At 34.5% G+C, this 23920-nt stretch overlaps 1 protein-coding gene across 1 annotated transcript in view; it reads left to right on the top strand.

The window, feature by feature from the left end:
* The window catches only part of Folh1 (folate hydrolase 1), a 71504-nt gene extending 47781 nt beyond the window's left edge, over positions 1-23723 (top strand). The window contains exons 12-19 of the mRNA XM_034506114.2: positions 6739-6802; positions 8383-8450; positions 10776-10867; positions 13204-13294; positions 16159-16423; positions 16778-16859; positions 19539-19631; positions 22855-23723. Coding sequence (XP_034362005.1) covers positions 6739-6802; positions 8383-8450; positions 10776-10867; positions 13204-13294; positions 16159-16423; positions 16778-16859; positions 19539-19631; positions 22855-23074 — 975 coding nt within the window. The 3' untranslated portion in view covers positions 23075-23723. The remainder of the gene's footprint in view (positions 1-6738; positions 6803-8382; positions 8451-10775; positions 10868-13203; positions 13295-16158; positions 16424-16777; positions 16860-19538; positions 19632-22854) is intronic.
* Positions 23724-23920: the final 197 nt, after the last annotated feature.

The raw sequence follows: 23920 nt of genomic DNA, 5'->3' as shown, positions 1-23920 counted from the left end.
TGGGTCTCTACATTTTTTTCCATTGGTAGCACAATGGGGCCTCCCAGAGGACAGTTATGTTTGGCTTTTATCTTCAAGCATATCAAAGTATTATTAATAGTGTCAGGGATTTTTTTCTTACCCCAAAGATGAGTCTCCTATTGGGGCAGTCTTTGGTTGGCTATGCCCTCAGTATCTGCTCTATCTTTGTCTCTGCACATCTCGTAGGCAGGACACATTTTGAGTTGAAGCCTTTGTGGATAGGTTGCTGTCTTTATCCCTCCATTGGTGATCCTGCCAGGCTACAGGAATTAGTTCAGAATCTATATCTGCCACCGCTAGGTGTCTCATCTAGAGTTGCCCCATAGACCTCCAGGGCCTTGCCCATTTTAAGTCTGTCATAATCTAGAGTCTCCTTGCTGCTAGTTTCCCTTCTCTCTCCTACTCTCCCTGCATCTGATCACCCACTCCTGATCTGCTCTACTCCCCATTCCCTCTCCCACCAAGTTTCCTCCTACCCACCTCAGATTTCTCTTCTATGTCTCCTTCTGAGAAAGATTCACCCATTATTCCTCCTGCCCCCTTGTTATTTGGATTGTTTGGGTCTGTTGTATAGCGTGGTTATCCTGTACTTTATTGCTAGTATCCTCTTATAAGTGAGTACATGCCATGCACATCCTTTTGTGTTTGGCTTACCTCGCTATTGCTAACATCTATTTATAAGTGACAATATACACTGTATGACTTACGGATAAAATATCACCTCACTCAGGATGATCTTTTCTACTTTCATACATTTACCTGAAAAATTCATAATGTCCTTGTTTTTAATAGCTGGGTAGCATTGCATTGTGTAAATAAACTACATTTTCTTTATTCTTTCTTCTGTGGAAGGACATGTAGATTGTTTTCAGTTTCCAGACATTACAAATAAAGCTGCTATGAACATAGTTGAGCAAGTGTTTTTATAGGATGATGGAGCATCTTTTTAGTATATGCCCTGGAGTGGTATAACTGGGTCTTTAGGTGGAATTATTTCCAATTTTCTCAGAAACTGCCAAATTGACTTCCATAATGAATGTTTAAGTTTGTAATCCCAACACCAATGGAGGAGTGTATCCCTTGCTCCAGAACCTCACCAGCATGTGCTGACCCTTGAGGTTTTGACTTTAGCCACTCTGATACATGTAAGAAAGAATTTCAGGGTGGTTTTCATTTCATTTCCCTGATGACTAAGGATATTGATTTTATTTTTAAAGTGCATCTCAGACATTTGAGATTCCTATGTTGAGAATTTTCTGGTTAGCTCTGGATCCTATTTTTAAATTTAGTTATTTGGTATATTGTTTTCTGACTACTTGTGTTCTTTATATATTTTGGATATTAGCCCTCTATAAGATGTATGGTTGGTGAAGATCTTTTCCCAATCTGTAGGCTCTCATTTTGTCCTATTGATAGTATTTTTCACCTTACAAAAGCTTTTCCATTTCACAATTAATGGTTAATCTTAATGCCTGTGTCGTTGGTGTTCTGTTCAGGAAATTCAAGGCTATTCCCTAATTTCTGTTCTATTAGATTTAGTGTATCTTGTTTTAGGTTGAGGTCTTAGATCCATTTGGACTTGAGTTTTGTTCAACGTAATAAACATGGATCTCTTTGCATTCTTCTGTATGCAGACATCCAGTTAGATAAGCACCATTTGTTAAAAATGCTTTTGTATTTTCCATCTGGCTTCTCTGTCAAAAAGCAAGTGCCCATTGGTATGTGAGTTTATTTCTGGGTTTACAATTTGATTTCATATATCCACCTACCTGTTTCTACCAACACTATGTGGTTTTTATTACCATTGTTCTAAAGTGCAACTTAAAGTCAGGGATATTGGTATTTCCAGAAGTTCTTTCAATGTTCAGAATTGTTTTAGGTATCCTAGGTGTTTTACTATTACATATAAAGTTGAAAATTGTTCTGTAAAGAATTTTAATGAAATTTTGATTGAGATTCCATTGAATCTGTGGATTGCTTTTAGTAAGATCATTTTCACTGTGTTAATCCTACCAGTCTAAGAGCATGGAAGATCTTTCTATCTTCTGATATGTTTCTCAATTTCTTTGAGGAGAATTGGCATTAGCTCTTCATTCAAAGTCTGGTAGAATTCTGTGCTGAAACCATCTGGCCAAGGGCTTTCCCCTCCCCCCCTTTGGCTGGGAGACACTTAATGATCATATATATTTCTTTAGGGGTTACAGGACTATTAAAGTAGTTTACATAATCTTAATTTACCTTTGGTAATTAGTATCAGTATAGAAAACCATCCATTTCATTTAGATTTTCAATTTTGTGGAGTATAGGCTTTTGACATTAAGACCTTTGGATTCTTTGAATTTCCTCAGTTCCTATGCTTGTGTATCTCTTTTCATTTCTGATACTTATTTTTAATTTGCATATTGTATCTCTGCATTTGTTAGTTTGGCTAAGGAATTGTCTATCTTGTTGATTTTTCCAAAGAACCAGCTTTTGGTTTTTTTGATTCTTTGTGTTGTTCTCTTTGTTTCTAATTGATTTTTTTTTTTAGCCCTAAGTTTGATTATTACCTGTCATCTACTCCTCTTGAGTGGGTTTGCTTCTGGTTTTTTTCACAGAGTTTTCAGGTGTACTTTTAATTTGCTAGTATAAGAACTCTCCAATTTCTTTATGAAAACCTTTTAGTGCTATGAACTTTCCTCTTCGCACTGGTACCATAGTGTACCAAAAGTTTGGGAATGTTGTCCTAACTGTTTTTGCTAAATTCTAGAAAGTCTGTAGTTTCTTTTTTTATTTTTTCCCTGATTCAGTGAGAAGAGAGTTCAGTTTGCATGAGTATGTGGACCTTCTGTTGTTTCTTATAGTGGTGAATTGTTAATTCTAGCCACTCGCCAGCTCTCTGGATTCGAGAATGAAACACACACACACACACACATCAGGTTAATTTTTAATATGCCTAATTAGCTCAATGTCTGGGTACTTCTAAACCTCCTCACAGCTAGCACACTCACCTCCACTATTCCTGGGTTAACATTTTCTAAATCTAGTTTTTTATTCTTGGTTTACCAAACCCAAGTGGGGGAGTAGCTCCTGGGGCTGCTTTCCTGGATTCTTACATGTCAGTGGGCCTTTAACACTAATCTCACTGCTCCCCCATCATGATGATTCTGTCTCTTCTTTTCCCCTCTAGGTTCCCTTGCTTATGTAATCTATAAGTTCCACCTTAGTCTCCCTGCCCAGTCATTGGCTTACTGCAGTTCTTTATTACCAATAAAGGCCAGATGGGGGCAGGGACCCTCAGTATCTGGAAGTGCACCTTTTGGAAGCCAAATTAAGACAAAGCGTTAAAACAAATCCCCAATAATTTCTGTTTTTGTTGAACCCAACTTTAACCCATAATGATCTGGCAAGACGCAAAGGGTTATTTCAATTTTCTTTTATCTGTTAAGGCTTGTTTTATGACAAATTATATGCTCAATTTTGGAGAAGGTTCCATTGGTGCTGAAAAGAAGGTCTATTCTTTTGTGTTTGGAGTACTTGTTCTTTATACACTTGTTAGGTATATTTGAATTATAACCTCTGTTGGTTTCATTATTTCTCTATTTAGTTTCTGTCTAGATGACCTGTCAGTTGTTGAAAGTGGGGTATTAAAATCTATGACTATTAACATGTGAGATTCAATGTGTGATTAAAGCTTTAGAGGCATAGATGTCAAGAATTGAGATGTCCTCTTCGTAGACTTTTCCTTTAATGTGTATAAATTGTCCTTCTCCATATTTTTTGATTACTTTTGGTTGAAAATCTCTTGATCCTTGTGTCTATTTACTTGGAAAACTTTTTTAAGCAGTTTACTCTGAGGTAATATTTATTTTTGTTGCTGAAATGTGTTTTTTGTTTACAGTACAATGATGCAATCTCTTTAGAAGTCCATTCTGTTAGCCTGTGTCTTTTTAGTGGGGAATTGAGTCCATCAATGTTGAGAGATATTAATAGTCAATAATTGTTACTTCCTGCTATTACGATGTTGGTGTTGGTCGTGTGTGTGTGTGTGTATGTGTGTGTGTTTTAATTCTGTTGGTTTTAATGGTGTGAAATTATTTATTTCTTGTGTTTTATTGAGTGTAGTTAGCCTCGTTGATTTGGGGTTTTCTTTCTAGTATCCTCTGTAGTGCTGCGTTGTTTGAAGGATATTGTTTAAATTTGGTTTTGTCATGGAATATTTTGGTTTCTACATCTATGGTGATTGGATGTTTTGTTGAGTGGAGTAGTCTGGATTGACATCTGTGGGCTCTGATAGTGTTTTGGACATCTGCCCAGGCCCTTCTACATTTCAGAGTCTCTATTGATAAGTACAGTGTAATTATGATAGAGCTGCCTTTATGTGTTACTTGGCTTTTTTCCCTTACAGCTTTAAGTATTCTTTCTTTTTACTGCACATTTAATGTTTTGATTATTATGTGGTGGTAAGATTTTTTTTCTTTTCTAATCTCTTTGGTGTTCTGTAAGCTTCTTGTACATTTATAGGCGTGACTTCCTTTACATTAGGAAAAATGTCTTCTATGATTTGTTGAAGATGTTTTCTGGACTTTTGAGCTGGGAATCTTCTCCTATTCCTATTGTTCTTAGGCTTGGTATTATCATAGTATCCCAAGTTTCTCATAATTTTGTGTTATGATCTTTTTAGATCTTGCATTTTCTTTGAACAACATGTGTATTTCTTCCATCATATCTTATATGTCTGAGATCTCTCTTGCATCTTTATTATTCTGTTGGTGTCTGTAATTTCTGTTCTCTTTTCTAGATTTTCCATCTTTTATTTCTCTTTTCAGGTCTTAGATAGTTTTATTCATAGCCTTCACCCATTTGATTATATTTTCCCTGTATTTCTTTATATTTATTTGCTTTCTGCCTCTACTGGTTTTAATATATCTTCTTGTATTTCTTCATTAAATTATTTATTTCAGCTTTAAAGGTATCCATCATTCTTATAACATTTGATTTAAAATTATCTTCCTGTGCTTCACTTTTTTAGGATATTCAGAGTTTGCTGTAGTAGGATAGTTGGCCTCTGGTGGTATCATATTTCCCTGAGTCTTGATTGTGTTTTTATATTGTCCTTTAGGCATCTGATTTTCCCTGGTGATGGCTGCATTATACTGATGGCACAGGGGAGCTGTGGGAAGTCAGGTTACCTGACTGTGCTAGCTGTGCCTCAGGTGGACCCCTCTGGCAAGGGATTTATGAGACAATGTTCCAAGCTGGTAGATCTTGAGGGGCCCTCATAGACCACCACAGTGAAGCAGCATGCTCTTGGGTTTCTGCAAGTCTCCTCAAAACTGAAAGTCAAACCTAGAACTAGACAATGGAGGTCAGGGAACCATAAGCAACTCATCTCTTTAGGCTGTGCCCCTGGCAGACCCTACTGGGAAGGGATTGTTGGGGTCTGGTTTCAAGCTGGTTATTCCTGGGACCCACAGTCTTCAAATGGGAAGCAGGATACTACTGGAGTCCCTCAAATGTCCTCAGAACTGAAGGAGAAGCCCAGATGTACACACAAGGAAGGTGAGAGAGGACACAACTCAAAACATGTCAATTTCCAATATGATTCTTACATACCACCCAAATCAACTCCAAGTACCAGTCACATTGAGCCTTAAGATTCCAGAGTAAGGCCTGATGTGTACTTATTTATCTCAGTGGTGTCATCACTGTTATATACAGCAGAATGTGATGCAGAAGGAATATTTATGAGGCGACCTGAATAGTAACTCGATTCAAATGTATATCAGTTTGGTGTGACAGAGAAATAAACGTATGGAGTTTTGATATCTGTTTCATCAGCTTCCTACAATGCTGTTAATGCTCATGTCATTCCTGATAAACATAGATAGTACAGGTTTTTCCAAATAGCTGCCATATTATTGTTGATCAAGATGAAGTTTTCTTCCACAGCAAAGTCTCATCCTCATGGCAGGAAAATCCATAAATATTTCAGAAAGTAATTTGTAATTTAGAATTATTATTATTATTATTATTATTATTATTATTATATTTGCTATTATTATCATTATTTTCAGACAGTATCTTTATTTAGCTCAAACTGCCCTGCAACTCCTACAATTCTACTGCCTCAGCCCCTTGAGTAACTCTACAGTGATCAATATTTTTTTATCATTCAGATATTTTCCTGATTTTTTCCTTACAATCAAAATTCTTAGAAAATTCAGTGTATTGGTGATCAAAATGTTCTAGGGATCTTTGCTATCCCTCTTAGTTCTAAAAAATGTGCAATCTGCTATAATTACCAGTAGGTGGTAATATCCTACAAGGAAAATTGTCCCCAAGGTCAGGTTTTCTTTGTACATTTTCTGACCAGTAAATTGCTCATTTCCTGTAAATCAAGAAAATCATTTCTGCTTACATTATGACAGGATTTGTAAATGTTTATTTTTACTTGAAAATCTCATAAAAATATGTTCATAAAAATGTGATTGACGCTTCTGCATGTTTAAATTCCCTATTCCCTTTCATCTTCTGAGTCTGAACTGTTCATCCTTGCAAATGTAGTGTAGAACAATGTGCTTTTGTTTCTCATCATCAAATTTTTTGAGACTTTATATGCTAAACTTATGGGAATTATGATGCAATTTCATTCAAATATCTACATTAAAGAATGGCAAATGTACCTTGGGTGGATGTTAAATTTAAGCTTATAGTTTATTAAATTTCTTGTTATAGGAACATTCAAGACTCCTACAAGAACGTGGTGTGGCTTATATTAATGCTGATTCTTCCATAGAAGGTAAATATTTTTGGCCTCATTAGAGAATCATGATTATTCTAGAGGTAACAATTTAGTCAAAGAATTTCATCCTAGCACAGAATGAAGCCCAGTAAGATGAAGTTAAGATACTTATGATTGTTTTTCCATCTTTTCCTTTGATTCAGGGCTGACTTCATGAGTACTTAAGAGACATTTCCTCTGCTGTACATCACTGCTAATTCAGGAAGACTACATTCATTAACATACCTCCTCTACAAGATTCTCTTAAATATGGTTATAATTACCTGTTGGGTTTCTTATTTACAAACTTGAAGAATCTTTTGTTTTTGAATGACATATATGACATTTATCTATAGGAACTGGTGAAATGTATAACCCATCAAAGGCAATTTGAGAGAATCCTGGAAAACTCAGATATATCCTAGGAACCTATTTAAAGATGAACTGTGAGAACTGACTCCAAAAACTTGTATTTTGACTTCCATGTGTACATGGTATACACACACACACACACACACACACACACACACATTTTATATGTGGTAAAAAGTGACCATTTTAAATAATATGATTTGGGAGCTGGAGGTATAGCTAAATGATGTTATTGTTATTGATAATTTTCAACCTTTGATTTGTCCAGCATTTTAGCACATCACTGGGCTTAGATAATTATGCCATATCTGGAACTGGACCATAAATTTTAGGATTAAAAACAAGTAAAGATAGCTTCAATGTGATTGAGATATATAACCTTCAATTTATATTCCATTCTTTGTTTAAATGTTCATTTCTCAAGGGATATAATAAAACACATATTTATAAATTTATGTTAAAATATTAACATATACATAACAAAAACTAAGGTGATAATTTTATTTATTTACAAGTCTTTTGTAAACAATAAAATTTGTAAAATTGAAAAAAATTAGTAGGTTTACTCAGATCACCCTTAATGTCCTCTCAAAAAGATGTGTCCTCATTGAATTGCGGTGTGTTTCTGTCCTGTGAACGTTCATATGGTGAATAAAAGATCCTGGAAATAACCTTATGTCATGAGCATATGTAATGGCTAATCCTAGTTGTCATCTTGACTATATCTGGAATGAACTACAATCCAGAATTGGAAGGCTCATGGGTCCAGATCTTGAGTGATGTGAAAAACAGACCAAGGACAAGAAAAGAGAATAGAATCTATGGAGTGGAAGCCATGTGTACTGTTACATCCAGGAGTCAATGAGATCCCTCTGAAAATTTAACATGAACCCAAAAGGTGAAGAAGTCATACAGATAGGATGTAGAACACTGATTCAAGCTGAGGGAACAGTATTTGAAAGAGGCTTAAGGAAAAGCTCTTGGGTAGAATAAGAAGTAAAGATTTGGAGAGATGGCCCATTGAGCTTTTTCCCTAATCTTCAGGATAAGATTCAGCGGTCAATGTCATAAAAGTTTGGTTTTATAGCTTAAGATTGAGAACATTAGAGGGCTTTTTATTAAGTTCACTTTGGAAAGAATAATTCTATGTAGAGTTTACCAATGGTCTTTGAATAAATTAATAACATAAATAAAACAAATAAACCAGCCAATCCTTTCTGTTTCAGGAAACTACACTCTAAGAGTTGATTGCACACCACTGATGCACAGTTTAGTGTACAACATCACAAAAGAGGTAAAGAGATGGAAAAATCTTTGCAAAATTCTGCAAATAATATTTTGGATGCAATTTTGTCATCTTGACTGTATCTGGAATGAACTACAATCCAGAATTGGAGGGCTCACGGGTCCAGGTCTTGAGTGATGTGAAAAACACATATTATTTTAAATATTTATACTGTTTATAGCTAACTTTCTTTTCTCATAAAAATATTTTTTCCTGAACTTTCACAGCTAACAAACTATTTCTCCATGTACTATATGCCATCTCCCCCACCTCTGTGATTTAGCATATAGGGTGCATTCTGTCTACTTTGAAAATGAAGAAAGAGACCTTACAAAGCAGCCACTGGAATCACATAGTAGCTGGAACTACTGCTTAATTCCTTTACTAACTTTTTAATGCCCACTTGTATGGTAAAATTAGCTAACTCATGATGTAAGAATGACTGAATGACTTAAATGAAAATGCACCCATTTGTGGACAAAAATTAGATGATCCCTTCTTAATTTTTGCTAGTACTCCAACCTTTGGCTCTATTACAAGGGCTTGACCTTCCTTCTAGCTCTCTTAGCAGCAACAGATACTGAAGCTGGTTGGAGGCACCACCTACACTTATATGTGAAAGGCTCTTTAAGAGAGGGTTTTGATAGATAGTCATGATCTATCTGGACGTGAGATGCAGATCTTCCTGTGTCAGTCTCCACATTATGAGAGTTGTAGGAATGTACCATCATTCTAGCTGCATGACAGACTTTTGAGACTGACCTAGAAATTACTGCAAAAAAAAAAAAAAAAAAAAAAAAAAAAAAACAAGCCACAAAACCTGATCATTGAACCAATTCAAATGCATTTCTATAAAAATCACAATTGTTTCGCATAGAAATTATGAATAAATCTTTTTGTATTAAACATAGAATTAAATCAGGTGATATGATTCCTTTTACAAGTATAAGAAATATATGAATTAGATTTAGCATCTAGTTATTTAAATGCAGATTTATCAGTTACTATGTAGCATGTGAAACCTAAATGCTTCAAAACTAGTGTTTCAGAGAAATCTCACTGCTCAATTATTTAAGGCAAATTATGAGGAAGCTTGACTGTTTTGTTCATCTCCTGAATTAGTGATCTTCTGCTACAGCTGTAAAATCACTGCTGGGTTAGTCTTAATATATGTAATTCATAAAACTTTTCTTTGTTTTGTTGTTTGTTTCTTTTTTCTTTGTTTCTTTTTGTTTCTTTCCTTCATTCTTTCTATCTTTGTTTAGAGAGAGTTTTTGCAATTATTTAAATATGTTTATTTGAAGGACAGATAATTTAAATAATTTAGTATTATACTTTTAAATTTATGTTTCTTATGTGAGTTTATAAATGTGTGTAAAATAGTTTTGTTTCTTTATTCATGTTTTATAGGTTAAGATACAGATAGGTATTCTAATTTTCTTCTCATACTAGGTAAATCTAGCTTGGGTGCATATAATTATTAATGGATATATTTATTATGATATATAGTATGTGGACCTCTACATTTTTGTATACAAACTGATATATAGTGTAAGTGTTCAATAAATTTTTAAATTAAGCTTGTTGATAACTATTACACTTGACAGTTATTAAGTATAAACATTCTAAAGATTCTTCCTAAATAACTATGGAACCAACTATGGAAACTCAGTGATACTCAACTTACTAAATACTCCTGGTACAACTCCATATATTCTAATTCTAAAATTCAATAATATTGGTTTGTTTTACTTCTTTTTCTTTTCACCCATAAAACAAGACAATGATTTTAAACCATGGTGTTTAGCACAATTACAAAAGCAATCAAATTTTTAAAAATCATTACATTCCCTTATGTATGTTATATAATGACTTCATAATGTATCATGTAAGACTTCTGTAGTCCTACCAATAAAAGGCAGTAGTAAAGGAATATTTTCTTTAGTGGGAAAAGTATATGGTTTTGAGAATAGCTTTCTTTGATCTGGTAAAATCGGCCTGTGATTGCTTCTGGACAGACAAAGATTTGCAAATTTGTTCAATTATTTTCTATACGCACCATATCTTCCCACTTACAACTACACATAAACAAACATTTTCTTTTCAGAACTTTTTATTGTAACTCTCTAATACCTTTGCTTTTTATCGATCCCAAAGCCAAGAGTATACCAAGGAAGCACCACACAGAAGCCACATAATTCGCAACAACTTCTAATATAAAGATTGTGTCGCTTATTTTGCTAAAATGTAGTGTAACTCTTCATTTTCTTATTAATAGACATTTAAGTTTATGCGTTGGATTTGTGAGTATTTTCTTGTTTATAATTTGTATAGTTGCAAAGCCCGGATGAAGGCTTTGAAGGCAAATCTCTTTTTGACAGTTGGACACAAAGGAGTCCTTCACCTGACTTCATTGGAATGCCCAGGTACAGCAACCAACAACCCAGCCATTCTACCAAGTTGGGTCACTGAGTGAATGTTTTGGATATAAAAGAGTATATTTGTTTCATTATTTTTATAAGAAGTAACTTTCAAAATACTCTAACATCTGACAAAGAACTATTTGCCTTTAAAATAAAATACTTTGTTTAAAATAAAATATTATCCCATGTTTTGAAATTATATCTGAGGGTTTCAAAATTTATTTTTGAGCAAGCTATATGCAACAGGCAGCGTCCAAGTGTCAAAGAACAAATTTGGCATTTACTGTAAACTGAGGTGAGAAGTAGAACAAGCGATTGATTAGGATCTGCAAAACTATCTCCTTGAGGACTTGGCTAAAGCTAAAGACCCGAATAAAAAATTCCTTCAGAGGAAGCAAGAAAAATCCTTTGTGGCTCAATGAAGAAGAAAATAAAAAAGATAGTCTCTCTCTCTCTCTCTCTCTCTCTCTCTCTCTCTCTCTCTCTCTCTCTCTTTCTCTCTTTCTCTCTCTCTGTCTCTCCTCCTCCTCATCCTCTTCCCCAAGTGCACGCACATGCATATGCGCACGCGCGCGCGCACACACACACACATGAACACTCAATAGAGGAAGCAAGCTTCAGCTAGTTCTAAGAATTTTTTTTCCCCTATAGCTTATACATCCCAGCAAAATCTTTCAAGGAGCATAAAAACAATAATGCAGCTATATTCTAGTTTTCTTTTAGTGAATGATTATTTTCAAAATGTATGTTCCTCAGTACCTTTACATTAAAAAATATTTAATGTATTGCAAGTGAATAAATAGCAAATCATTCCCAAGAACGTACATACATTTATAACTAAGCAACTTGTTAAGAATTAACATAAATTTAAGAAAGCAAGGTAATTTTCTTAGCAAGTTGTCTCCACTGGCAGGCTACAATTTCTGGTTACAAAGAAAGAATCTTAGTAATTATCTTAAAAAGGAATCATATAAAAATTTTAAAAATCACATATGTAAATTTTTATTTAAAAACAGTCATTTCTATTTTAAATCTTCAAGGTGCATAACTACTCATTAATAGTTTTTATTAAACCTTATCAAGAAGCTGAGGACAAAAATGGGAATAAGAAATTATCACCTTGATCACTAGCCTAGCTTAAGCAAAAGTCATCTAAGCCAGTGCTATTTGAGCTGCCATTGTTCTTATTCCCTGAGCTTAAAAATTCCCTAGCTCAACTATTAAGAGTGTGCCTTTCTGAACTTCAGTTTGTTTTGTAAGATTTTTTACATCAGAGCCATTGACAAAAACATCTTAATAATCTTCTCAAAATTCTTTCTAAGGGTGGTGGTCACTGCTAACAATCTGCATTTCCAAGTTCTTTCCAAGGATGATGATTCAATCATTTATGTGTTCCAGAAGCAATGCTTGAAAAATCATCAAGCACTATTACTTTGACCGCCAGTGATATGGCCCAGTGGACAGCTGGAGCCCCCTTAGACTCTTCACCCAGCACATAGATTATGAAGGACATGAAGACCACAAGAACAACAAGAAGAGAGATGCTCGAAACAGCATCAAATACTCAGGACACTTAGTACTTGGGTCTCTGACTTTCTGAAAAACACCCATCTATTAAGTACTAACTGGTGGCCTGCACTCTATAAGTTATTAAGCTGTTTTTTGTTCCTGTTTCAGCAGCCTTGACAGCCAAGCTTCTAATGTAAAGGGCCCTTCAAATTGTTCTGTGAGAAATAAGTAATTTTTTTTTAAAGGAAAGGAAGAACTATGGTGTCTTTTAGGATACCTGACATTTGTACATAGTACATGTAAATGTCCCAATAGAGAAAATGGAACACAATTCCTGTCAAACATTTGTCACATCAATCTATACCTATTCCTTTTTCTGAATGCCATGCATTTAACAAACATTTTTCCTACTCTGATATTATTGTAACTATGACTTAGTGGTTGTATCTTTACATACAAGAGAAGGAAAATAAATATCTCAATAGTTTGTAGAGGTAGAGTTCTACAGTGTGAAATTGACTGAATTTATATCCTAATTTGAAAATGGCTGTTTCCATTCACTAGTTTATACAACAGTCAGAGATAAAACAAATATTTTGAGCAAAAGTATTTTCCAACCTCTGAAATCTTTAAATAAATTGTGATTTATTAAAGTGCCCCTCCATAGAATGGTATTGAAAAGGAAGTACATTTTTCACTACCAGAGAAAATATCTTATTTCAACTGTTTGTCTAATGCTCTCACATTTGAAATAGTATGATTAGAATTTAGTAATTGACCTTTGATCTTTATAGAATGAACTGATCATACTAATTTTTTTTTTCTCTCAGAATTAGCAAGCTGGGGTCTGGCAATGATTTTGAAGTGTTTTTCCAAAGACTTGGAATTGCTTCAGGCAGAGCCCGATATACTAAAAATTGGGTAAGTCTAAATTAGAGAATCCTTACAGGTCAAATATGGGTATATTTTAACTAAATTAATAAGTTTTACCATAAGAAGTACCTGAAGCATTAGAAGTGGAGAACTGGAATGCCTCATAGAGATGTCTCATTGATTGGTTGTCCTGCCTTTGTTACCCTGAGCCTGTATTCACATTCAAGTTACACTCATACTGCTTTCTGCAGACCTGTGCACAATGATTTCCCTTGACTCATCAGTTCTCAGCCTGTGTGACCTGACTACTTGTGGGTCAAACGACCCTTTTAAAGGGGTCACATATCAGCTATTCTTTTTTATCAGATAGTTATATAATGATACATAACAATAGCAAAGTTACAGTTATAAAGTAGCAACAAAAATAGTTTTATGAAAGACTCTATTAAAGAATTGCAGCATTAGAAAGGTTGAGAAACACTGTCTTATATGTACTCTGTTTTATTGATTCGTTGACTCAATATTCACTTCATCATTTAAGTTCCTGACGATTGTGTTGGGCTCATCTTTCCTCACTTTCACTCCAAATACATCAAAACCAGCAAGACATGACAATAGTTGGACTTTTGTCTTTATTGTAGCTGAGATCATCAAACAGCAGATCACTAAATAAAACTTAATGTAAAGAAACAAAACCATAAAGCATTTTTATTTCTTTTATTTAGTGATTGATAAATCTTTAGTAAGTTTAAAAATGTATACTTTATAAAATCTGAATTAGTTCTGTGAAAGCTTCTTGCTAGCAATTTATGTTCTTATGTCTAAAACACCCCTGTTTTCTCTTTTATAGTGAGGTTTTTCTTTTTAATTTCATTCTAATTTTAATTTAATTTTAGTGTTTAATTTGTAAGTAATATCTTATACATATACTTTTATTTTTAGATATATGTTATTAAAGAAAAAAGCAATAGTTATTGTCTTACTTAGGTTTATCGATGCTGTGATGACACACCATGACTAAAGCAGCTTGGGAACAAAAGATTTATTAAGATCACACTTCCATGTCACTGGTTATTATCACAGGAAGTCAGGGAACAATCCTATAGGCACAGAGCTGATGCAGAATGCATGGAGAAATGCTGCTTGCTGGCTTGCTTACTGTGACTTTTTCAGCCTGGTTTATTATAGAACACAGGATCACCAGCCCAATGATGGCACCATCTATAATAATTTTGGTACTTTCTCCATCAATCACTAATTAATAAAAGCCCCTACAGGCTGGTCTACAGCCTGATCTTATGGAAGCATTATCTCAATTGAGGGTCCCTCCTCTCAGATAACTCTACCTTGTGCCAAGTTGATATAAAACTAGCCAGCCCAGTTATTAAAATGATTATTCAATTCATTCAAAATGATTGAAAGGAATAATATAGTCACCGGGAAAAATATTGGACCCAACTCTAAATTCCCATTGTGCTTATATCCTTAAGTCAGATGGGAATATTCAGACAGCAGTGAATCTTCATATGTCTTTTCTCTTGATCAAGTTACTTGACCCCAGCCAGGGATATTTGGGGGTAGAAAGTTGTATGAGTTTTTATGGGGGTTTTGATGAGAATAGATACATTTGACATATATGAAACTAAACCAATCAAATTCCAGGGGATTGCCAAATGTCCTTGATAAACAATTTTGAATTCATAATTAAACTCATCTATCATTAATAATGTCCAATACTCTGTCTCTTCAAAATTATACTAAAGTGTTCTTTATATCAGTAATGAAAGAACATAGTGAGAGCACATTGTCTGCAGTGCATTGTGAGAAAAGTTCTTGATCTCCCCATATCCAGCTTCCTTGTGCCTGTTTGCCAGGGAAATGTTAGTGATCCCCCCAAAAACAGACGAGAGACAATCCAATGCACCTCATATCAGGGTCTTTATTCTATTCGAGTTAGCTCAGCCCTGTCCCATGCACAGCCATCATGCAGGATGGTTTTGATGGTGGGGGAGCCCTGAATGTCTATTGGACCAAGGCATTAAAGTAAGCAGCAATCAGGGGGAAAGTGTGCAAGCACCTAATTGGAAAGCTACTGTGGCCTTTAACATTATTGCCTGGTGCTGGGAGTCATATCATAAACTTAATTTTTGCTCCCCTCTACATTGATGGTGGTTACCTAGGGGGGTGAGCTTGTAAACTGGGGGTGCAAGTTTGTTGAAGGAATAACCTGGAGACTCTGGTCTTTTTGAAGGTGTAGGCTGGTCTTGGGGGATTAGCCTAGAGACTGGGTTCTGTTGGAGGACAACTCAGAAACTAATGCTAGGTACTAGCCTGTTAGTTTAACTGCATTCAAAATTAGGTCAGATTCTCTAAAATGGAGTCTGAACTTAAAAGATTTGGCCTCTCATGAGCATCATTTCTCTCTCCTTAGAAATGCCCCCAAGTTCACTAATAGGGTCCTCCCTGCTTATTTTCCCCAGTGGTCAGGATGCTGCCTCTCAGAGTTTTCTCTGTGGGATTTTCAGAGATGCATTGTTCGACCTCGTAATATTGCTTCACTGGTGTTTAATAATTCCTCAACTCTCTCTTTAAATGATTGCTTTTCTACTGAAGCACTGCAAATTCCTCTCTTTGGCTTCTCAACAAACTTCGGCATCTCTGATATTTCGGTTGACAACTGTCTGGGGTGTTTCCCAAGGAATGTTTTCATCTTGTTTTTGCAGCATGTGTATGTGTGTATTTGTCTGTACATGCCTAGAGTTGTCCTCTACTAAGTTCTAAGAATCTAAGTTTACATAATCCCTGTCTGTCAGTGTTCAAGTCACCTTAATAACACCACAGTAAATACCATGCTATTGGGCTTATTATAAGTTATCTTAAAGAGATGCATTTTGTTGTTTTTTTTCTCCTAGAAAACTAACAAAGTCAGCAGCTATCCTCTCTATCACAGTGTCTATGAAACATATGAGGTGGTAGAAAAATTTTATGATCCAACATTTAAATATCACCTCACTGTAGCCCAGGTTCGAGGAGCAATGGTATTTGAACTGGCCAATTCTATAGTGCTTCCCTTTGACTGTCAAAGTTATGCTGTAGCTCTGAAGAAGCATGCTGAAACTATCTACAATATTTCAATGAAGCATCCACAAGAGATGAAGGCTTACATGATATCATTTGGTATGTTGCAATTTACCATTCAAATTGACTCTTGTGTTTCAAATAGTTTCTTATTGTTATTTCTATTGTTCTAGATTAAATATTCTTTTATCTTAAGACTGTTCTAAATTACATATATGCTCAAAAATATATAAAGACATCTTAAAATACTTTTCTACATTTTTTCCACATCATTATATAGAGACCATTAAAAACCATGGGGCTTTGTTTGTTTGTTTGTTTGTTTGTTTTACTGAAATGAGCTTGTAAATCTTACATTGACTGGTTTTAAACTCCTAGGCTGTAGTGATCTTCCTGTTTTGGCTTTATAAACTATGTTCTTAAAGCTTTTGATAATTTGGATTTCTGTTTCAGATTCACTGTTTTCTGCAGTCAATAATTTTACAGATATTGCATCCAACTTCAATCAGAGACTGCAAGACTTAGACAAAAGCAAGTATGTCCTAAATCAATCAATCAATCAAAATATATAATTAAATGTAATTATATATGTAAATATATATGTAAAATATCATTAATTCACAATTGCATTGCTGAAGTATCTTGGGAAATTGTTTTATATTTCTGTCTTCACTCTAAGGCATCCTGTTCAGCATTGCCTGTCACTCAGATTTTATTTATGACAGGACTTGCAACTAGCTGCCAGTGCCTTCCTCCTGCCAGATGCTGAGATACATTTTAGCAATTTTAGTGTTCGCTCATATATGTTTTGGTTTCATTTTCTACCTTTTCACTCTCTGTATGTTATTCTCCATCTGGTTTCCTTTATATTTGGAGGTTGCCTCTCAACCTCTACTTGAAGTCTTTATGTTTACATGTTTACATACAGACCTTCCTGTCCACACTAGTAAAAATTCTACAAAAAAAAAAAAAAAAGAAGAAGAAGAAGAAGAAATACTGTGAAGTCGATATTTGTAGAATTGCTGAACAAATTGATTAACTCTGTGTAAAACCAAACCATAAGAAGAATTTAAAAATGTAACAATACTGACCCTGTTTCATTGCAAAAATGTAAACTGGCAAATTGATCCTTAGTTTGCAAAATGAATTTATAATCATGTATAATGTGCAGAGTGATTCTAAATTTAAAACTTACTATAAAAGCATTAACAAGAGTAAGGGACTCTTTCATGTTGTTGTAATTAAAATAATATAAAATGAAAACATAGATAAACTAATTAATAAAACAATACTATTTATTAAAGTGATAATTTTTAGTAATTGTATCATGGCATAATTGAAGTACTAAATTCAGTTAAGCTATTCAGGGCTTGTTGATGAATTCTTGGTTGCACTGATTCATTTTTATTTACAATTACAACCTCCCCCTTAACAACACAGGGTCCCTTAGGAATTTGAAATGTGTAAGAGGGTTTGCTGTGTGATATTTGAATGCTGATAAAAATATAAAGTAAGGACCATATATTTGACAACTCTTCTTTAGTAGAAAGAATATTATACCATGTCACCTGTTAAATATTTGTAGTTTGCATAAACTTTATAGAAATTAATAGTTTCTCATTTCAATTTTGATGAGGATCTCTAATCTTGACAGTAATTATAAACCCAGGCTAATTAGGTCTCATTTCTGTATGCATTAAAGTTGTTATTACATTTCACACCAGCGTGTTACTGTTTTATAGCTCTTGTTTTCATTGAATAATATTTTATGGGTATCCTGACATGGCGAGTATATATGCTGTCATTTTTTTTTAATTTATTACTTTAGCTTTTGAGATTATAATATAATTAGATCATCTTTATGTTTATGTCTCTTCAAACTTTCCATACCCCCTTTGCTCTTTTTAGAAATCAGGACATCATTTTTTACTAAAATAATTATAATATTTCAAAATTCATAAGTACAACCTGTTCAACATTACATTATTCTATAATATTACTGATATTCTTTTTCCCGATGAGTTTATTTATTCATTCATTTTACATCCGAAACACAGCCTTCCAATTTCCAGTCCTCCCCCTTACAAGGACCCTCCTCCACTACCCCTTCCCTTCACATCTGAGAAGAAGTCCTCCTTGGGTACCTTTGGAGTTTTTAAAATTCATTACCTCATTTTTTGTGAATTATTATTACAAATATTTCAAAATATATAAATAGAACGTGTTCAATTTCTCTGTTACTGATTTTCTTATTGGTTATTGTTTTCGTATTGGTATAATTTTTTCTTTTTTGTTTGTTTTATTCTTTTTTCTTTTACACTACATATTTTATACCCCTCTCAGTCCACCCTCTGACTGTTTCATATCCCATACCTACTCCTTGTCTCCCTTGTCTTCATGAGGATGTCCCCACCCCACCCACCATCCCATCTGAGCTCTAAACTCCCTGGGGCCTCCAGACTCTTGAGGGTTAGGTGCATCTTTTCTGACTGAACCCACACCCAGCAGTCCACTGCTGTGTATGTGTTTGGGGCCTCATATCAGCTCATGTATGCTGCCTGGTTGGAGATCCAGTGTCTTGAGAGATATTGGGGGTCCAGGTTAATTGAGACTGCTGGTTCTCATACAGGGTTGCATCCTCCTCTGCTTCTTTCGGCTTTTCCCTAATTTAACCACAGGGATCAGCAGCTTCTGTCCTTTGGTTGGGTGCAAATATCTGCATCTGACTCTTTCATCTGTTTGTTGGGTCTTCCAGAAGGCAGTCATAATAGGTCCCTTTTTGTTAATGTTCCATAGCCTCAGTAATAGTGTCAGGCCTTGGGGCCTTTCCTTGAGCTCGATCCCAATTTGGGCCTGTCGCTGGACTTTCTTTTCCTCATGTTCTTCACCATTTCCATCCCTGCAGTTCTTTCAGACAGGAACAATTATGTGTCAGAATTTTGAATGTAGGATAGTAACCCCATCCCTCCTTTGATGTTCTGTGTTTCTGCTGGAGGTGGGCTCTACAAGTTCCCTCTCCCCACTGTAGGGCATTTCATCTAAGAATAGAAACAGGCAACTTCAGGAGGTAGGAAGTTGGGAGGATTCTCCAGACTATATCAAAAGTATAAAGTTTTAAAATGCACCAATGAGGTTTATTTTACTGTAAATGTTTTCTTTGTCAAGCAGTATTCATATCTTTATAAAGATATAACTTTATCAATTTCACTTTTAGCCCCATATTACTGAGAATTATGAATGACCAATTGATGTATCTGGAACGTGCATTCATTGATCCTTTAGGCTTACCAGGGAGGCCTTTCTACAGGTAAGGAAAGATAATTAATGTTGTTTTACAATGTATAAAAATATTACAGTATGTTTATTCTTTTTTGAGTGTTTTTTAGATTTATATTCAAACTATTTTAAAAAATAAACTCACTGTACATAGAGAATTATGTTCTACATAAATGTTTTCTTTGGGACATGACATGTACTTTGTCCTCCTTCTCAGTCTCATTCACTCAGCATGTCTTCCCTTGTCCCAATCCTACTATACTCTTTCATTCCTCTGTGTCCCATATGATATTCAAGGGTCTTTTAGGATTCTAGAAAATGCAAGTTAGAGAAAATATGTATTTATCCTTCTGCATGTTTCTTATTTTATTTAGTATGATGATTTCTAGTTTCATCTATTTTTTAGCAAACAGCATAATTTAATTCTTTTTTGTAATTGAATACAATTTCATTGGTCAGATTTACCACCTCCTTTTCTATTAATTCATTGACTAATATCTAGGGTGGTCCCAAAACTTGCCTTCAATGAATAGTGCTACAATAAGCACAGTTAAGCAGTTATCTCTATCATATATAGAGAGTTCTTCAGGAATGCATCCAGAAGTGGTGTGGCTGAATCATATGGTAGCTGTGTTCATAGATTTCTTGAGGTACCTTCATACTGATTCCCATAGTAAATAGACTAAATGCACCCCAACTATTATTGTGTAAGTTTTCTCATTGTCACCAGGATTTGTTCTTGTCTGGTAGTTACTGGAGAAAGAAAGAATCCCAAGCTGGTTTTGATTGAGATTTTTCTGATTATTCATAGGTTGAACACTTTTTTATGTTTATTGGAAATTTGTTGTCCGTCTTTTGAGAAGTGTACCAGTGTTTGGTTATTTAATAAATGTGCTATTTGTAAATTCTAGATTTAAATGCTCTGGCAGATGTTTAACTAGTAAAGATTTTTCTCAAATTTCATTGGCATTTCTTTCATTTGATTGTTCCCTTCCTTTCCAGAACTGTTAAAATTTTATTAAATTGCTTTTGATGATTCTTGTCACTATTTGTTAGCAATTGGAATCCATTTCCAAAAGTCTTTGTCTATATCAAATTCTACATCTTGGAAAGTTCTCTCTTTATTTTTATAGCATTATTATAGTTTTAAGTCATATGGTCTTATATTTATTATGAAACTGTTAATTCTACACAGTGAGACAGGGATGCAATTGTATTCATTTATCTAGTTTACCCAGCACCACTTTTTGAAGAGGCTTATTTTCCCTCAATGAATATTGTTTTTGACATCTTTGTAAATGTGAAGGTCTATTTCTAAGTCATCACTTCTATTTTAATGTACATATGAGTTGTTTTGTGTCACTTTTTTGGGGGGACAGGGTTCTGTATTGTGCCTAGAAATCAAGTCCTATGATACTTAGAGTCTTATTCCTTTTCTTTCAAATCATTTTGAATTATTGAACACTCTGATGGTTAATCTTGTAGTCAACTTGATGACATTTATAATCAAGTAAAAAACAAACCTGGATGTGAGATCATTTATTTTTAGCCAACATTTTAAACAAAATTAGGGTCTCACACACTAGGTGTTGGTAGCATTAAGACAAGACCACCAGGAATAAACCCCTAGCATTCATATCTTTGCTGTACAACCATGAATGCAATATGCTTAGCTTCCTCACACTTCTGTTGCCATGCCTCTTCCACCATAGTAGTCTGTACGCTTAAATTGTGAGAGAAAAATACTCCTCAGTCCTTACGTTAATTTTGGAAGGTATACTGTCATAGCAAGAAAAAAAGTCATACAGAAAACATGCTGATAGGGGATTGTTGCTGTGAAAATTTCACTGTGGCTCACAGATTTTGGAACAAGTTTATTGGTGGAAGGTGGGAGATTTGGAGATAAAGCCTTAAAATAGGGTAAGCAGACCTTATTCAGCCCCATCTGTTCAGAGTTAGGATGACTAAAGAAGTAGAGAAGAGATGTTCATCTCACCAGTTTCAAAAGAGTACAAAAGCTCTCCTAGAAACTGGGCCAGGGGGTTTGTGTTTTATTCTAATAAAGAATATATGTAGTGAAGGATGGCCTTGTCAGGCATTGGTAGGAGAGGAGGTCCTTCGTCCCAGGAAGGCAGGATGTACCAGTGTGGAGGAATTCGAGGGTGGGGAGGGGGAAATGGGTGGATGGGTGGGGGCACATCTTCATAGAAGCAGCAGGAGGGGGGATGGAATAGGAAGTTCCTGGGGTAGAGGAATGAGGAAAGTGGATAACATCTGAAATGTAAATAAGTAGAATATCCAATAAAAATAAATAAATAAATAAATAAAATATAAAAAATCTGACTTAATGATGCTAGGCTAGTGGTTTACAAACTGTAGGTCAGTCACCCCTTTAGGGGTCAAAAGACTTTCACAGAAGTCACATGTTAGATTTTCTGCATATCATATATTTGCATTATGACTCAGATCATTACAAAATTTACAGTTATGAACTAGCCACAAAATAGTTTTATGGTTGTGGTTCACCACAGCATGAAGTAGTTTATTAAACAGTCTCAGTAGTAGGAATGTTGAGACTACATACTAACCTTTACAAACTTGAATGAGGTTGAATTAAGAAGATAATGAATTAAGCTGTTTGGTATAACACTCATTACGAATCTATTCCTGAGTCAGTACATGAAGTTTCATGTTCACTTCAGAAATAGTCATATACCTAGGTCATGAAGAAGACTAAAATTTGATTTGTAATGATTTATGATGAATTAAGTTAACTATAAATAAATTATGAATACATCTTTTCCAAAGAATAAAAAAGTTTATATTGCTGCATAGTAGGTTGGCTATACATACAATTTCATGATCACACTATGCCTTAGCAGAGAGTATGATATAAACATCATCACTTGGTGCAAATGTGATTAAGAATAATTAGTTTTTCACTTTTCCTCTCTGACCAATTGTCTCCTTAGACAGCATGAGTTTATTTTTAGTATCTACAAAAAATCTAAATCACCTTTTTAACTACTAAGCACATTCAGGTTAAATGTCCTTAATGTTATTTTTATAAGTCTGAACCACTTTGAGTTATTCATTAAAACAAAAATTATGTGTATTAATGTCCCTGGATATTATTGCATTTCAAGTTCAAAAAACAAATCAGAAAATCAGGAATATGATGTTCATGTATAATGCCTTTGTTCTCTTGTATATTGCTTGTGCAATTAATGGACAGGGATATGTTTTATCAACAGGCATATCATCTATGCTCCAAGCAGCCACAACAAGTATGCAGGAGAATCATTCCCAGGAATTTATGATGCTCTTTTTGATATTAATAACAAAGTCAATGCTTCTAAGGCCTGGAACGAAGTGAAGAGACAGATTTCTATTGCAGCCTTCACAGTGCAAGCTGCAGCAAGGACTCTGAGAGAAGTAACCCAGGCACACATGAGAGAATCCATATGGAACTGAATATATATATATCCTTGTGGATCAAAAAAACAAAAGTTGATAATTTTTATTTTATAATTTCAGCCTGTATTTCTAAAATTTATAATTCAAGTAAGTATTAAAATTAACATGAAGTCTAATAAAATGACACATTTGACAGTATCAGATAATTATCATAAATCTAATACAGCCTTTCCAGATCTACACTGTCCTTTCAATATAAAAATGTATCACCTTATTATGGAACACACCGGGGATATCACTCGTATGCTCCACCTGGGGGCCTAGATGCTCTTCAGCCACCAAAGGCTGGGAGGATCACTGTAGCAACTATCTGATGAGTTCTAATCTATTCTCACTTCTTGTAAAGTCATCACTCTGTATTATAAAGTTTTATTATTTAGACTTAAAATAAATGTCATTTTATGAAAACTATAAAATATAAATGCAGAACTAATAACTAACATTTGTAGTATCAGTAACTATGCACTTTGAAACAATTGCATTATTTATATCAAATATAACTATTTGCAGTTTTTGTAGTGCTAGTTCCTCAACCTAAAACTGACCTTAATACTTGCATGTAATCTAAATGATATAAAAGCACAAAAGGAAGAGGAGGGATGAAATAGGGGATTAGTGGGGGGGGGTATGGGGAAAGGAGATAACAACTGAAATGTAAATATATAAAATATCGAATAAAAAATATAATCATGGTGTTGAATTTTATGTTTATCATTTCTTTTTTTATATAGAATTCACCATACTTGGCCATATTCATTACATGTCTTGAATGTATATGCAATTTTGTATTTATCAGTGTCATCTTTTCTGTTTGCCTTTGAGATACTCTTGTAGTTTACCAGA

Source organism: Arvicanthis niloticus, chromosome 1 (assembly GCF_011762505.2).
Source record: "Arvicanthis niloticus isolate mArvNil1 chromosome 1, mArvNil1.pat.X, whole genome shotgun sequence".
Classification (NCBI taxonomy): domain Eukaryota; kingdom Metazoa; phylum Chordata; class Mammalia; order Rodentia; family Muridae; genus Arvicanthis; species Arvicanthis niloticus.
This window is presented reverse-complemented; position numbering and strand designations above follow the sequence as displayed.